The sequence below is a fragment of the Galeopterus variegatus genome, unplaced genomic scaffold (genome assembly GCF_000696425.1).
Source record: "Galeopterus variegatus unplaced genomic scaffold, G_variegatus-3.0.2 Scaffold8460, whole genome shotgun sequence".
In the NCBI taxonomy this organism is placed as follows: Eukaryota; Metazoa; Chordata; class Mammalia; order Dermoptera; family Cynocephalidae; genus Galeopterus; species Galeopterus variegatus.
In genome coordinates this window covers 23,137-41,252 of record NW_007734571.1, presented here as the reverse complement: position 1 = coordinate 41,252, position 18,116 = coordinate 23,137, and the positions used below count along the sequence as shown (strand labels likewise).

The following is an 18,116-nucleotide window of genomic DNA, read 5'->3' as shown; positions in this document are numbered from 1 at the left end:
AGGAGGTCTGAAATGGGTCAGGAGTAACTACAAAGTTGGAGAATAATTCCTGGCTTATATTAAGTACCTGAGGATGTGCAGGGGAGCAAAGTTTAGGGATGGCATCAGGAAATGGACACCACCCACACTCTTAGAGACAAGCATTGTTTACCCTCAGAGTGTAAACTATTCCCAAGTTTACCTTTCAATCCCTGAACATTAATGCCAGGTAGCACTTGCCATTCTCAAAAGCAGTGATTCCCAAAAACCCACCTGGGGGTCATCACCAGCCTGTGACAAAGTTTTTGCTGGCCAATAGAAAAATAAGTAAGAGTGGGGGTGTGCATATTGGTACAAAGACATTAATTCTCTTTTCTTACTCCAAAATTGGGTTCATTCTATTTTGGAGGCATTAAAACATTCTTCCTTTAATGAAATAAAGATAGCAGATATAAGATCTTAAAGACAATCTTCACTTGGCAGAATAAAATGTTGGTACCTATATTAGTCCTCAGATATTATTTAGGAAATTCTCTTTGAAATCCAAAGACCTGGGAAACATTGGTCTAAATGTTACTTTCAGTTGGACAATTACTATGAAAAAGAGAAAAACTTTTGGAATTTTCAAAGAAACTACTTATAGTTAGCTGTTACATGATGGTGAGAAATGTTCCACATTTTATTTATTCACTCACTTGGAAACTTATGGTAGTATTTGATGTCTCATTACTAATAGTACTTAAGATAATGACAACCTTCTCTAAAAATTTGATCAAAGTTATTGATATGAAGCAGTTTTGCTAATGTAGAAGACAAGGAATTGAATGTTATCAGTTCAGGACAGAGAGAGAGAAACAGACTTAGTATTAACCTCCAATTCACCGCTGTTAATCTCCAAGTCATGGCTATCATTGAAGGGCATTTGAGTCTTACACATTCTTAGAGTTTTTAAAAGACCTTGACCACCTGATTGATATTCTTCTTCCCTTTACCATGTTGTCATTTGCACAGATGATTGAGACAGATGAGGACTTCAGCCCTCTTCCTGGAGGATATGATTATTTGGTTGACTTTCTAGATTTATCCTTTCCAAAAGAAAGACCACGCCGAGAACATCCCTATGAGGAAGTAAGCAGCAACACTGGTGGAAGTCTTTCTTCCTTCCTTACTTCTTGCTTCCTTCCTCCTTCATAAATAAATAACTAAATAAATAAACTTTTTATTTTAGAATAACTTCAGATTTACAGAAAAATTGCAAGGATAGTACAGTTTTATTAGCATCTTACTTTGCTATGGTGCATTTGTCACAACTAACAAACCAATATTGAAACACTGTTCTTAACTCAAGTCTGTACTTGTTGGTTTTTGAGCCATTCCCAACATTCACTTGTCTACCTGCTTCCTTCAAAACACCTGCTCAGCCTAAGCTGTTATTAGACCTGTGAGCATTGATCTCCGCCTGCCTTTGCCTTCTGTCCAGTGATGTCTCCTTCCCCAAGTGAACCCAATGGGTGTCTCTGTAAAGGGATTTAAATCAACATAAACCAACACATATTACTGATTGAACCCCAATTTTGAGCAAGTCTCTCACCTGTGGCAACATGACGTAAAGGAAAGAGCCATGGTTCTAGTGACAACATCAATAAAGGGACTGGTATACCATCCCTGCTAATCATGATTACTGACTATGAGGCTTTAAGCAAGTTATTTAACCTGTCCAAGCCTTCATTATTTTTTCTTCCATAGGGCTTATTCCCACCTTACCAGCTTATTGTAATAGTCAAATGACATAATATATGTGAGCATGCACTGTAATTTTAAATTTTATATGAATGTAAGAATCATTAGATAAGATATGAGGATATACAGTGTGCCCTTCAGCTTATTGCATGTGCCACTTAAATGTGTGATGCCCTAATTGTAGAAGTTCAAATATACCTTAATATATGTAATAGATGTGTTCTTAAACTACATTTCAATAAATTGACTTGCATTTTTATGTTTAGCAAAGTACTTGCTATTAAAGAGAATCCTATGTTGAAACTTCAGTAAAACCAATAGTCTACTACCTGATTTATGAGTCTTAAAAACGGGATTTCACATAAAAGAAAAACCTGTGTGAAGCACCATATAGATGATAAATAGGCTTACGCCCATTTTTAGCAAAACAAATCTTTTCATTTGTTGCTTTATATAACAGACACTTACCTAGATTGTTGTATAGTAAGCACAGTTTTAAATGCTTTGCAAACATGAAGTCACTTAATCCAACTACCACCCATGAACAGGTATTAATTACTATCTTCCCCATTTTAGAGATGAAGAAACTGCGTACTGAGAGGTGAAATAACTTGCTCAAGGTTGTACAGCTGGTACGTGGTGGTGCAGGGCTTTGAACTCAACCGGTCTAGCTCCGAAGTCTATGCGCTTAGCCACTGTGTTGCCTCTCCAATCTGAATTTACAAAACCTGTAAGTGAAGGTGTCTGTTAACCTTCAAGGAGATTCAGTTTTGGAATTTTTCAAATCCCAAGTTAATTTAAAATATTTAATTGGAAAAAAAGTCATTTTTTCCCAATTTTTTATAATGCAAGTAACAGCTCTGTTGCAGATTTAAATGCACCATGGAATAAATCATCATGCCTGTGACACACATAGTGGTCTATAATGTGTCTCTCATGGCTTTTATCTCCCAGAATTTTAGTGAGATTTCTGTATGATTAGGTTTACTTAAAGAGGTTATGCCTATACTTGGAAGAGCTCCTCTTCTTGCTACCTCTCATGATGCCTCACCCCATCCCTTGTTGCATTAATTGCCTTTCAAACTCATAATTGTATTTTCCATCACACCAACTCTCCATTCCTAGATGCATGGCTTCTGTAGCTCTCCGTCCTCCTGCTTGAGTCTGGGTGGACTCCTCTCTAGGTCTGTTGTGAGCTGGTCACCTTCACTGCTTCCAGAACCCACCCGTATCTTCCCCTTCCTTGCTTTACTCCTTGTGGGACTTTTTGCTTAACTTACTGCCTAAGAAGGGAGCCTGGGAGCTGGACATTAAGTACTTTCCTGCTGCATATTGTATGACAGTTTGGCTCAGCATGTAATTCTGAGTGGCTAATCATTTTCCATAAACACCTGAAGGCATGGTTCTTCTGGCTTCCAGTTGCATGCAACGTTGCTCTAAAGAAAACTGACTCCAGGCTGCTCTTCCTTTCTTTGTAGGTGACTTTTAAAAATTAAGGGATTAATCCATACTTCCCAAAAAGAAGACTTTTGCAAGCTGATCTAGGGTTATATGTGACTGTATACGATTTGTTATCCAGTGGGCTTTACTTGAATCTGCATTAAGAGGTTACACACTTAAATGCTCACAGATGAACCCACAGCAGAGTCCATAAGCAGATGAAGCCAGGTGGGGATTGTGCAAAGTGGAAAACAAATGCTGGATCCGAAGGGGCAACCCCTCCTGAGCTCCTGCTGATCTGATTGTTCCAGAGAACTCGAAATGTGGATTTTCATGTGGAAAAACCCAGAGTCATAAATGTAGAAACCTAATTCAATTTTTATAAAAAGTCTATAAACTAAATGAAACAAGGGCTAGGCTGTATTTGGTTAGGGGATCACCAGTATGCTCTAAGCCAGCTGGTAGTCTAGGGACCCCTAAGTGCCCAAATATGGAGGCACCACACATACGCTACCTGTCCATGTTCTCCCCACAAAAGTGATTCCATTTATTCAGAGAACTCTGAATGTGTTTGGCCTGGGAGCCACACGTAGGGCTAGGGAAGAGGTCAGCTGTTTTGTGGATGTCCTTTTGTGCTTGTCTGTCTCTGCTGTCATCCGTGGTATCTCCCTCTATTCCCTCACATCTGAATGCCCCTGCACGTTGTCTCTGGGACTTTGCCTTACTTCCTCGGTTGCCATTCATCCACTTGCTTTCTAGATTCACGAAATGAGTTGAAATCTCCTGACTGTCGATGACTCCCTGTTGTCTTCTCTGTGGCACTTTCTACCTATCTGATTGCTTTGTCAACACTTTAGGTGTGGATCTAGAAACACAGAGGTGATGCATGTGATTTGCCCATTATTTTGACCAGAAGTCCTCTTCCTAGCTCCAGTGACAATACTCCCTTGTTTTTATTCTCTTCTTGACTATTCTTGTGCATTCTTTCAAAGTCTCTCTTCTCCAGCCATCACCTAAATTTCTTGGTTCCCTCTAGGGTTCTGTGCTCAAACCACTATTCTTCTCCACTCTCTTCCTGGGTAAACACATAGACTAGTGTCCCTTCTTTGCTGATGACTCCAAAAATCCATGTGTACAGCCCAGACCTCTCCTGGCTCCCTTCAATACTGTCAAGGTTTGGAGTCTTAGTTAACTGCCTGCTGGATATCATCACCCAGATTTCTGAATTCTTGGCACATCATTTTAAACCTGTTCAAAATTCAACCTTTCATCTTCCTTCTCTAAAAATGTTCTTTCTTTTTTTCTATCTTGATCTTTGGCAGTATCATCCCCTCAGTGAGCCAGACTAGAAACAGGGAGTATCTTCAACTCTTCCCCTTTCCTTCATCCTCCAGTCTAATTGATCATTAGTACCTTCTCATTTTACGCCCTCAGTGTTACTCTACGTCCAATTCTCCCAAGCATCCTCTCCAGGTTAAAGGCCAGGAAAAAACATCCCTTTTCTACTGAGAAGAACTAGTTCCCGATCCTGCATCCTAGCCAGGTGGACTTTAACCTGACTGAATGTGGAATCATATCTTTAAATCCTGGCAAAAGAATAGATCGTCTGACCTGTGTTGTAACCTCAGCTCAGAGTGGATATTATTGTTTTCACAATGCCAGAAAGGGAAGTAAATCCAAAATGCCAATCTTCTAATCATTCTTTGTCATTTAATAGGTTGTCATTTATGAAAGTTTGCCTCTACTGGCATTAGCATATTTGCCAGGGAAAAAAATGTGATCCAGATGCTGAAAAAGCTCCTGTAAACTTTAACACTGGTACTGATGGATTGTTAAAACCATGTCCCATCTTAAGATAACTTCCCTTTATGCTCTCGTATATATATATTTTTCCTCACAACAATCCCAAAACAGAGAAACCAAGGCTTAGCAAGCTTAAGGTCACATAATTAGTAAGTGCAGGGCTGAGACTCAAGACCATCTCTGCTTGTCTGTAATCCTGTGGTCTTCTGATTATTCAATAGTTTGAGAGTCAGAAATTGGGATTCCTTAAGAGTAAGGGCCTAGACCACCTGATTTAAGGTAATCCTGCCATATGGCAGGCCAGAAACACACAGGTTGCTGTAAACTTGCAGGCTCTGCTTTGACTCTAAATGTTCAGGTGGACACTCAAACCCTCCACTTTTGGGATGATGATGATAGCAAACATTTATGCAACACTTCCCAGCCACCAGTCCTTGTTTAAAGTATATTATGTACATGGATTGATTTTTTTTTTTTCCTTTTTGTCTCTTTTTTCGTGTCCAGCAATGGACCGCAACCCTCAGTGTCGCGCCCGTACCGGACCGGGACCGGCAACGGGATCGCAACCCTCGGTGCTGCGCCTGCCCCTCGCTCAGCCAGTGAGCGGGAACCGGTCTGTATGTGGGATCCGAACCCTTGGCGGGAGCGCCGCCACGCTCTCAAGTGGCGCACTGTAGCAGTGCGCCACCGGGCCGGCCAATAGATTTTTTTTTTTTCCTTTTTGTCTTTTTTACTGACCGGTAACGGGATCGCAATCCTCGGTGTTGCGTCCGCTCCGCGCTCAGCCAGTGAGCGGGAATCGGTCTCCACATGGGATCCGAACCCTCGGCGGGAGCGCCGCCGCGCTCCCAAGCAGCGCACTATCCAGTGCACCACCGGGCCGGCCCTTACATGGATTGATTTAATCCTCACAACTAGCCTATAAGGAATGCTCTATTATTATCTTCATTTTATAGACGAGGAAACCAAGGTACAGAATGGTTACCAGGAACACCTAGCTACAATCCACCTGCTGCCTGGATTGACCCAGCAGCAGTCTGACTCCAGAGTCTGTGCTCATGGCCACCATGCTCATGGCCACCGTGCTCTCCCAGCTCTCGATCCATTTCTGCTTTCCTTCCCTCCATTTCTGCTGTGCTGGGGATTCCTCCTTTTCTCCTCAGCCTGTGACATCTGCTCCAGGAGACTTCTCTCCTCGACCCCCCAGGCCCTTGCCATCATGGGTAGCTGCTTCTCCCAGGGACGTGAGGGCTCAGTAGTCTGTGCTGCTGGATCACTCCTGCTAGTAGTTTCTCATCTGTTTCAGATCCGTAGCCGGGTTGATGTCATCAGATACGTGGTGAAGAACGGTCTACTCTGGGATGACTTGTATATAGGATTCCAAACCCGGCTCCAGCGGGACCCTGACATATACCATCACCAGTGAGTCTGAAAACACCTGTCACATCCTAGAGATAAGCAGAGTCAGTGACTGCCTGTTCCCCCCAATTTCTGGCAGATATGTGAGATTTCCCCATTATAGTTTCATTCCTTTGGTAGGAAAGTGAAACATTCTAGAGAATCATTTGTACATTCATGTGAATGTGTTCCTAGTCCCTTCTGGAAGTGGTTTTGGTTTGGGAAAGGCAAAGACATTGTAAGAGGGAAAGGGTGTATTTGCCAGGAGAAGAATGAAGAGAGGGTATTTATGTGGCAGAGGCGTGGTCATCGAACTACAGTGATCTCTCATGTCACATTGTCACCTGTGCCCAGCTCTGAGCATGAATTTGGTGGGTCGGTTGGTTGAGGGGAATGCCCACTGGGTTTCTGCCTGCCTTTACTTCAGAATGGTGCAACTCTTTAAGATCATATTTGGAATATTTGAGTTGAAATCCCAGACAGGGCAATTTACCATTTTTCTATTTGCAAAATAATCACCAAAGGGGAGAGTACTCTTTCTTATCATTACCACTGATCCTCTGAAAAATACGGAAGTTTAATTTCAAATTTTTAATTACTTAAAATGTATAAGCAAAACCCATTATCTAACTTGCACCCTGAGCTTGCAAGCACAGGCATTTATTAAAATTTCATCTTTACTTATATCCTTTTGAATGTTTTAAGTTATAATAAAATTTTTAAAGGATGTGAAAGTATATAAGATAGAAAGTAAACAATCCTGTCTATCACCTCCCAGGAAATCCTGTTTCCTGCCTCTCCCACCACCCACTCTCAGGGTATTCTTGATAATTGTGTGTGTCCTCCCAGGCCTATTTCTGGGCATATGAACATTTCTCCACGTATATTTGTTTTCAGTAAATTGTCCCACATTGTTGGTGGGGAGGAAGAATTATTACTGCTGTTGTTTTTAATGCAACTTGAGTACATATGTTCTGCTACTTGCATGTTTTACTTCGTCAATGTATCTTAGGTGTCCCTCCAAGTTGGAACACACAGATCAGCCTCAAACCTTCTGACAGCTGTAAAATGTTCCAAGTTTTGTTCGTTTTCCATAGAGCATGTACCAGACTTCTTGTTCTGGAAAACAAAAGGAATGTGGCAACTTTGGGGGGATTCTGGAGATTTCTTAAGAAAATAATTCCATCTTGGAAACTTCTAGGATACTGATGCTAAAGACTATCTCATTATGGGCCGGCCCGGTGGCGCACTGCTACAGTGCACCGCTTGGGAAGCGCGGCGGCGCTCCCGCCGAGGGTTCGGATCCCACATACAGACCAGCAGCTCACTGGCTGAGCGAGGTGCGGGAGCAACACCAAGGGTTGCGATCCCGTAGCCGGTCCCAGTCCGGTACGGGCGCGACACTGAGGGTTGCAATCCGTTGCCGGTCACGAAAAAAGACAAAAAGGAAAAAAAAAAAAAAAAGACTATCTCATTATATTGTGTTTTGATAACAAAGGTCATAAATATAAGAGGATTCCATAATGAATGCAGTCACAGCCCACTTTATCTTTGTTGCTCTTTAAATGTGATATGTGAGTTTACTAAACATTTGTCTGGTTATGAAAATAATACATATCTACTATATAAAATTTGAAAAAAATTTTAATATACAAAAAAAATGAAAACCACAAATAATCCCACCACCCAGGGAGAAGAATTTATGCTTTGATGTCTAGTTAGTCTTTCCTTTTCTGTTTACAAGCACATACACAGGTACTTTTTATAAAAATAGGATAATATCGTACATACTTTTGTACCTGCTTGCTTGTTATAGTAATTTTCCACCTTACTGTATGTTTTCCTAGAACATTGTTTTTAGTGCCAGCCTAGCTGACACCATATACCTATATTCATACTTTAACCAATCTTTGACCTTTAGATTGTTTCTAACTTTTCACTATTTGAAACGATCATTGGGTAAATAAATATGTAAGTGCATCTTGCATACTTTCATAGTGATTTCCTTAGGAAAAATGCTAAGAGAGGAGTAGCCAGATCCAATTCATACAGTGTTTTTAGGCTTTTGGTGCAGTCTGCCAAATCGTTCTTCAGGCAGCTATTTCACCTTCCCATAAATAATATATGAGAGGATGCATTTACCTGTGCCTTCACTAATACTAGGTCCTAATGCTTTTGTGCACAGCATATAAATCCAGATTTTCACATCTGAGAACACCTTAAAGCAAAGTACATCATAGTACAATAAAAATAAGACATAATCGTCATGTTTTAAGGGACTATCTTAAAACATTTTCAACACTCAGAAAATTCTAAGCTACTTGAACAGATGAAACAGCACAGAAACACTGTCTCTTAGTGAGAGTGAGTATCAGGTACCAAAAAGATTCTGGCAAAACAACAGGCATGGAAGTTTCCAAAACATATTTCACTGCTTTATCTCTCATACAGGTTTTGGAATCATTTTCAAATAAAACTCCCCCTAACTCCACCCAACTGGAAGTCATTCCTCATGCACTGTCAGTAGAGTGGACCTGTGATTGATTCCTCAGGTAAGGCATCCCGTCGGTCTGGGAGATGCCCTAGCGTGGATCCTGAATTTAGCAGCCACCATGCCTGTCAGAAAATCTGACTTTCAGGGGATTGAGAAGAGCTAACATTACAAGAGGAACATTCAAGTTTAAAAATAAGCATGTAAAACACATAGTGAGTGTGTCCAGTCCAAAGTCTATAGAATCTTTAGTCTGGTTGAGGTGAACATACAGCCAGTTAATAAACAAAACAAAAAAATGATTTCAAGATGTCAGTGAGGATTCAGAACTAAATCCTGAGCACATGAGGAAAAGCGGCAACAAAAACTGAAGGAGAAAAACTAAAAACCGAGTAAGATGGAAAACATGACCTCTCCATTTCCAATAGACTTTTCCCCTTTTTTGGACTGATGGAGATCAGCTTGTCTGGTGCAAATCAGATCTGACATTTCTTTCCATGGCTTGAGATGTGGTTTTATTAGCTGAATTACAAAACCTGTTTCCACATGCTCATGATCAAAAAGAGCATATAAAATTACTACAAATAGTATTTTTCTTGACTCATACATTTATTTATATATTCATTTATTTCTTCCACAAACAGCTATCCCATCTAGTTGTATTGTAGTAGTCTATTAATTGTTTCTCCCAGAAAATGCTGAGTTGCCTGGATAGCCCTTAGTGCTTAGCACAGTACCTAGCATACACATGATTTGATTCCTAATATGCATTCAAGGAAGGAAGAAACAAATGAATTTCTGTCTCCCACTGTCAGCATGACTTGTCTCTTAAAATAGGCTTCAATGCTTTACCACTAAGCGTCAAATTAGAATATCATTTCCGTTCTTTTCATTTGTAAAATTCCTTGTTCCATACTTCAGCCTAGCACAAGGTATTGGGCTAGATCTTCTAAATTATGATTATAAACTAGAAGGGATGCTAAGGAAATTTACATACAACTATATTACAAGGAAGACTCTCCCAAGCACTATATTTGTCTCTTTTTTTTTGGCTGCTGGCCAGTAGGGGATCTGAACCCTTGACCTTGGTGTTAGAACACCATGCTCTAACCAACTGAACTAACCAGCCAACCCCTAAGCACTATATTTGTTGTACAAACTAAGTGTTGGGATTACTGAGGAGAGAAAGATTACATTTGATGTTTTGAGATGAGCAGGAAGAGCATTGTACAGAGGTAGTATTTTGCGGGAAGTGGCTTAAAAACTGGGTAACATTTTTAATAAGCTAAAATAGAGAAGAGGCATGGTAGGAAGAGTATTCCAGACAGAAAGAGTGGGTGAAGTTAAACTATAGAAAAATGCAAGGTGAATTTGAGCAATAGCAAGTCCTCCTGGTATGGCAGAGAAGTAAGGGAAACCAGGAAAGGGGCATGACTGGAAACTGGGAGAATAAAAAAAAAGTCAAGAGAGCTCAATTCAGATGCTGAGCAGGTTCAGCAGTTTTGAAAAAGCAGGAGACATAAAGGTAAGGAGGTGGCCACATTCAAAATCTTGGAGATGGAACTGTCCTAAAAGAAGTTGGGTTGAAGGTGCTTCTCTATAAGTGGGTGAATGAAATGGAACAGAGACGAAGGTAATAGGAATTGGGAACTCAATGTGTGCACTTGGAAGTTGCCAATAAAGCATGGTGGTCAACACCTTAGACTTGGAATCTGATTTCATGAGTTAAAATTCTGGCTCTGTCATCTACCATACGACCTTAGGCAAATTAGTGGACCTTCTTGTGTCCCAGATTTTCATCCGTAAAATGAATACAATAATAACACCTACCTCATAGGGTTGTGTCATAGGTGTAAGGCGTGTCTACAAGTGTGCCTGACACATGGTGAGTGAACAATAGATGGTAACCATATCAACCGTATAAAATAAACAGGAGAGCCAGATTCCAGTTCACATTTCAATGTTAGATTCTTGCTTACCTTAAGGCATCATAGACTATATACCTTGAACTAAAGAATGAGGATAAAAATTTGCCCCCAATGCAATAAGAAAATAAAAGGTGTTAAAATGAGATTCATACTGTTGTTCATTTCTAACATCTTTAATTCACAGGGATGCAAAGCAACATAAAAAATTCAAGAATTTATGGGTCAATTAAAAGCAAAATAAATCTTAAAATAAAAGACAATTTACTGATGCTACATTCTCGAATACAAGAAGTTTATACCAAAGAGACTGTGCTTTATGAATTAGCAATGAACAACTACATGTTGCATTTGTGAGATGTTTGCACATCTTACCTTTGGGGATCACTGCAAAGCCAGATTCAAAATTTTTTCACATCCACAATTCTCTGTAAAAAGAATCAGTTAATCCCATAGGAACAAATTCTCTATGGAAAACAGAGCATAATGGGAGGAGATAGTGCCGGAGTCCAGCCCCAGCTGGTTCTTGGAGCCCAAGAAGGATGTGTGGAGTTGGCGAAAAAAGAAAGAAAGAAAGAAGACGAACCAATGATGTCTAGTGCATCAGTGGACGACGGACAAAAGCCATTCTCCTTTATTTATACCATGTTTACCCTCTTTTTGATTATACTGAATCATAACTTTCTAAGGAATTACATATCATTTTTTACAGATCATAATCTTTTAGGAAAGTACATATCATTCTTCCAAGTGACGAAAGTAGTGAGTTATCTCAACCGATTGTTCCCAGTCAGTCACAGATCATAAACTCCCAGAAAAGTACACATCATACTTCAAAGTGAAGCAAACTTCACCAGCAAGCAAGAGTTTGAAACCGAGCTCTGTGGCCAGTGGCCAGAGTTCTCACGGTTGGCAGCACATGCGGTTTTAAAGTAAAACATTTAACCCTTGCAACATATGATTTACATCCATCACCTATTTTGATTTTAATTTTTTATCTTAATCGACTAAAGGCAACAATGATTTAAAAAGCACATCCTTTTATAATATGAATTTAGCTATTTGTGTAAAACGATTCTTTGTTTAAAAAAATTTTGAACAACTTAAAAGCCCAAACCTGACTTTTTCCATAAACAAAACTTTAAAATTTTTACTCATGTTTAATCTTACCATACCATATCATTGTCCTCTATATATGGCCCTGTATAAGAAAGAGGGGGTCTATCAGCTCCTGCATGTTGCATGCTATTTCTTCCTCCAGGGGCCCACCAGATTTTGTTTTTCTTTAATACTTAACCAACATAATTGGCGTCTCTGACAATGAGAACCAAACCCCTGTATGGTAGAATAGTGACCCAGGCAACTTGTGCCTCAGGTAAATTTACAGGAAAACTTATTGTTACTTGGGACCATTTATTTTGCCCCACCACCTTATCCATCCATCTGGACAGGAAGACCTCTCGGTTTCTTTGTATCTTCTTTTCTGAACAATTGGTTAAAACAAATCATGGACCCAGGTGTACTTTTCAACATTTTTACCTGGGTTACATTAATCAGATCAAACTTGTTTTTATTAACTGAGAAGTTTCCAAAAGGCCAGTTTCGTTAACCAAGAAAAATGTAAGTTCATTTGTATCATTATTAAAGGATATTTCCAAAAATGGGGGTACTGAAACTGTCACCTCACACCAGATGCACAAGAGCATAAGCATTCCCATAAAACATCCAATCATTCCCAGGGGGGGTTGACTGGATGCAATCCAGAGAATACTGGAATAGGGATTCTCAGGAAGGCTTCTGCAGGGCCCAGCCACACACACGGAGATTCTCCGCAGCCCTGCTGAACGGGGAACCGTCCTCCTTACATTCCCACGCCATGTCCCACGGATGCACGGCTTCCCACAAGATAGGAATCCAAGTGCAGAAGAAACAGGGAGAGGAAAAACTTCCAAGGCTACAATGAGAAACAAGGAAGGAATCAGAGGAGCAGACACTGGATTAGAAGGAGAAAGGAGGAAGGGAGAGAAGACAGATCAAGGGACCAGAAGAAGAAAATGGGAAGGAGAAAAAATTAAGATGGAATTTAAAAAGAAGAATGCAAAAACAGGTGCTTTGTTCCTTAATAGATTGATTCCCCAATAGGGTTCCTGAACATAGTTCAGTAAGATGTGTTCACGGGCTGTTTTCAGTTTTTCAAAAAGCTTTGTTGAAATCATATAATTACCAAAACAAGGCTGCAGAGGCTGCCCTTAAAGGTCACATTTCACTGGGACCGAAATGATTTTGATTCAGTTCCCAAATGTGTTATTTAATGCAGCTTATAAATTCTAACAGTTACGTAGATCTTTGATTAGTAGGAGATATAAACACTAATTAATGAAATGAGTTTTGTAGATGAAGGTCTTTCAAACTTAACAGACAAATCACCAAAAAGATTCATATCTTGAAAAAATTAGCAACCTCTCTTTTGAACATTTTCAAACATTGTTTCAATGTTTAAAAGCAACTAATTTTCCTGTTCCTGCTAATGTCTGTGATATTCATGAGATTGTTTAAGATACACAAATTTATTCGTAGGAAAACGTGATTGTTTACTAGGTTTCAGTTTTACACGTTGATGTTTCCAACACACACACGCCCCACTGATTTGAACATCAAAATCTATTTTCTGGTTATATATCCTACCTCTTTAAATCTGAAAATACAAGAATCCCAAGGTGGAATTTGTCTCCTTAAATTGCTAGGTACATACCTGGTAATAGATATGTTGATTATATACTTCTCATTAAGATTGGACAATGATGTTTGATTATTATAACTCACCTCACACATTATTTATAATAGAAATGCTTGAAATTCAGAAATTATATTTTATGATTTATAGTAAATTATTAAATTATTGTTGAAAATAAATGTAATGTATATTAATAGAATATATTAAAATGCCAATGATGGATAAAAGATTATTTTAAAATATGAATTTGTTTTCTCACTGCCGAGTCCCTCGTTATTTTCATGCTTTGTAATTCCTTGACATCACCAGGACTTCCAATTCTTTGACCAGGCATCAGCCTCTATGTCTTCACTTCCCTTCCTGCTCTTCTCCCTGTGTATGCCCCACATCATCTGCTCCCTCTCCCTTGCTAGTATCTCAGGTCTCATTTTCACTATTCAAATAAAAAAAAACCATGAAATTATCCTTTCTACTGTGCGCTCACATCAACTCCATTCAGCACATCCTTTCACCTCTACCTTCAAAATATACCCAGGGTCTGACTACTCTCCACCATCTCTACTACTATGAAAATCAGGAGAGGAAGGAAATCTATAAAGGTAATCTTGGCGTTGGGTGCTGATTTTCCTTCTCGGGTATCTGCCAATTCCAGAAAAGGCTAAGAAGCTGAATGCCTCAAAACTTGCTCAAAGCCACTCAAGGGGTTCTGTAAAAGACATTCACTGGGAGGTACCTTGTGGGCTGCACAAATTTAGTGTGAAGTCACTCTAGAGGGTTCCAGGGAAGCTGCTAGCTGCTGGGTGCTGCTGCTCACCTCACACCTAAGGAGCCCCACTATGAAAAAAAACGTGGTTCTGGGGTATACCTCCTTCTTCCTGTAGTGCCCCTCCAGTGCCCTTTACGTATGTAGCTTAACTTCCTATCAGCCGTCAAAAAAGAATGATTTAATTTTATATGACAGGCAATGATCGGTGGATTTGGAGCTGAGAAGAAATAAATTGATAACTGACAGTCTTGATAAGAATGCATGTTGTGATCTAGGGAAACCACTAAAGGAGTAATAAAAGAATGTGTGACTACAAAGGGAAAAATGAAATAATCTGAAAATGTTGATCTGAAAGAAACCAATAAAAGAAAACCCATAAAACTAACAAACAAAGAACAAATGGGATAAATAGAAAACAACAAGCTGGTAAATTACATCAATAATTGCATTAAATAGAAATGGATGAAATGCTCTCAAAACACAGATTGACAGACTGAATTTTTAAAAAACCATTCTTTGCTGCTTACAAGACACACATCTAAAAGATAAGTATACTGAAATCTTGAAAGCAAAGAGATGGGGAAATACATACTGTGAAAACACTAATAAAAAGAATGGTGATGTGGCTATCTTAATCTCAGACAGGGTGGAACACTTCATAATGATAAAAGTTTCAGTTAATCAGGAAGATATAAAAATTTAATTTGTATGCAAATAATAAAATAACCTCAAAATATACAAAGCAAAGAATGGCATAACAAAATGAAGAAATAGCTAAATTGAAATTACAATGAGATATTTGAACACACCTCTCCCAGGGAATAATAAATCAATCGGGCTCTCAGGGAACGATAAATCAATCGGACAACAACAAAAACATCAGTAAACACTTGAAAGATTTGAACAGTACAGTTTTAATTGACCTAATTGACATATAGAGAATACAGCTCCTAACAATGACAGAAGATGCACTGTAAAGATATACTGATCTTTAACACAATATGACGATAGGCTGATTGTGTACTTGCAGCAAGTCTCTACAAATTTCAAAAGATTTAAATCATATTACAGTATATTCTCAGACCTGAAGGAAATTAAGATAAAAAATTCAGTACTGAGTAAGGTAATTATAAATCACCATGTGTTGGAAATTAAGAATTAAATTCTAGATTCGTGGTTTTTAAACTTCATTAAAGGAATTCTAAAAGGGCTAGATACAGGAAAGATATAATGACTTCATGGACTACACTCAATATTTTAAAGAAGTCAAGTCTCCCCAAATTGATTAAAAGAGTCAATGCAATCCCAATAAAAATTCCACCAGGCTTTTAAAAATTAAATTTGATAGGTTGATTCCAAAATATATATGGAAACATGTACAAAGTTTCAAGAGTAACTAACACACTATTGAAGAAGAGAAGGTAGAATACGGGCAATCTCACATTTTCCTAGGCCAGTGGTTCTCAAACTTTAGCATGCATCAGAACTCCCTCAGGAACTTGTGGCCCCAAGCCCAGAGTTTCTGATCAGTGAATCTGGGGTGGGTCCCACGAATTTGCATTTTCAACGATTTTCCAGGTGATGCTAATGCTGTTGGTCAGGGGACCACACTTTGAGAACCACTGTTCAAAATAACCCATGGAACAAGATAGAAATTCCAATGAAAATCAGAAAATATTTTGACCAAATGATAATGACAGTACAATATCTCAGAACCATTATGGCAAACTAAACCATGCTTACTAGGAAACTGCCAGCCTTAAATGCATATATACGGAAAGATGAAAGGCTGAAAAATCAATGAACTAAGCATTACTGTCAAGAAGCTGGACAAAAGGTGGCAAATTAAACCTATACAAAATAGAGAAAGAAAATTAAAAACTTCAAGCAAAAAGTAATGAAATACAAAATAGATGTACAATATAGAGAGTCAACAAAGGCAAAAGTTGATTCTTCAAAAAGACTACTAATTGATAAACCCCTAGGTAGGCTGATCAGAAAAAAAAGAACAAAAAACCAATATCAGAAATTGAAAATATAGATATTAAAAAGATCATAAGATGATAGAATAAACTTTTGTGTGAATAATTTTGAAAATGTAGATTAAATGGACACCTTCCTAGAAAAATACTGCTTACCCAATACAGTATAAGAAAAATCTCAATAATTGAATAAGTATCAAAGTAATTGAATCTATAATTAGATATCTTTTTACAAATCAAACTTCACTCCAAGATAGCTTTACAAGTGAAGTTTTCCAAACATTTAGGCAAAACATAATGTCTATTACTTTTAAACTCTTTTAGGAAATAAAAAAATGAGAAAACTTTCCTCTAACTTGTTTTTTGAAGCCAACATGATCTTGACACCAACACATGAAAAGGACAGTTTGAGCAACAAAAATTTCAGATCAATTTCAGAAATGGTCATAGATGCAAAATCCTAAATGAAATATCAACAAATGGAATACAATAATTTATAAAAATGATAATTTATCACAACTCGGGTTTAGTCCAAGAATACAAGGTTAATTCAACATGTGAAAATCAATCAATGTATTTCACCACATAAGCTGAAAGAGAAAAGTTATAAGATCATGCCAATATATGTACAAAAAGCATTTGTTAAATGCTTTTATGTCCATTTGTAAATTTAAGGGGGGAAAAAACCTCTTAGTAACTAGAAGTAGAAAACTTTCTCCAAAAGAAAAGAAAGAAAACAAAACACTATTGCAAGTATCTTACTAATGGTGAAATGTTTCAAGCTTCCTTCTGACATTGGAAGCATTGCAAGGATGCCAGCCATCAACTGGAAATTCTAGGCAGTGTAATAGGGCAAGAAAAACAAATAAAAGGTGTAAACATTAGAAAGAAGTAAAGCTGTCATTAGTTCCAGACAGTATTATTGTGAACATAGAAAATAGAAAAACATTCTACAGATAAGTTTTTCAGAAACAATAAATGTGTTTAGCAAGATTCCTGAATATCCATATAAGGTCAATATACAGAAGAAAAATCTAATATTCTTATATATAGAAAATAAAATTTTCAAAAGATACCATTCACAACATCATCAAAAATATTAAATACCAAAATAAATACGAGGAGGGGTGGAGAATCAAGATGGTGGAATAGACAGTCCCCAGTGTCACTTTTTCCCACAATCAACCAATTTACAACCATTAAAAAGCAAAGACTGTGAAGCTGGGGCTGCTAGAGCTCAGAAGAGGAGGAGATACGTAGAGAGTTCATGAAGGCAGGAGAGTCTGCAATGAGAGAAAGAAGGGACCGCCCCAACCATTTTGAGCCATGGCCCTTGTGAGCACATGAAGCAAGAGCTGGCAAAAACCACAGCTGTGCCCTCTGTGTGAAGTCACCTGGAGACTGCAAGAGAGAAGAGGGCCTTGGTGGGCCCCAGGCCAGCAAACCAACTGACAGGGTTCCCGTGGACCCCTGTACAAGTGAGGGGCCACAGACAACTGAAAAAAAAAGCCACTCAAAGGCTGATAAGTCATCACAGGGGACCTGTGTATGGCCTGTCCCATGGGAAGTGCTCCGAGTGCAGGTGGTGGGGGAGACGGGCCCATGGGGAGCATTGGGGCACAGCATGGACAGCTGATTTGTCCCCCAATCAGCACAGAACAACTCAGTGGAGACTAGTCAGGAATACAGAACTGCAGGGGGTACAGTTTGCTGAAAAGACTCAGGCCCAGACCAGAGTTTCCACACAACCCAGGAGTCGGACATCACAAGACCTGGACGTGCTTACAAGTTCAACAATTAAAACCTGAGCTGCACGAAAAAGCCTTCCCCAGAGAATCAGCAGCAAAGCAGCAATTTA

General features: G+C 38.9%; 1 protein-coding gene across 1 annotated transcript in view; it reads left to right on the top strand.

Moving 5' to 3' along the window:
* Positions 1-11,263, top strand: part of LOC103608483 (cytidine monophosphate-N-acetylneuraminic acid hydroxylase-like) — a 32,933-nt gene extending 21,670 nt beyond the window's left edge. The window contains 4 exon segments of the mRNA XM_008592914.1: positions 991-1,107; positions 6,269-6,384; positions 8,812-8,903; positions 11,196-11,263. Coding sequence (XP_008591136.1) covers positions 991-1,107; positions 6,269-6,384; positions 8,812-8,903; positions 11,196-11,263 — 393 coding nt within the window.
* The last annotated feature ends 6,853 nt before the right edge of the window (positions 11,264-18,116 follow it).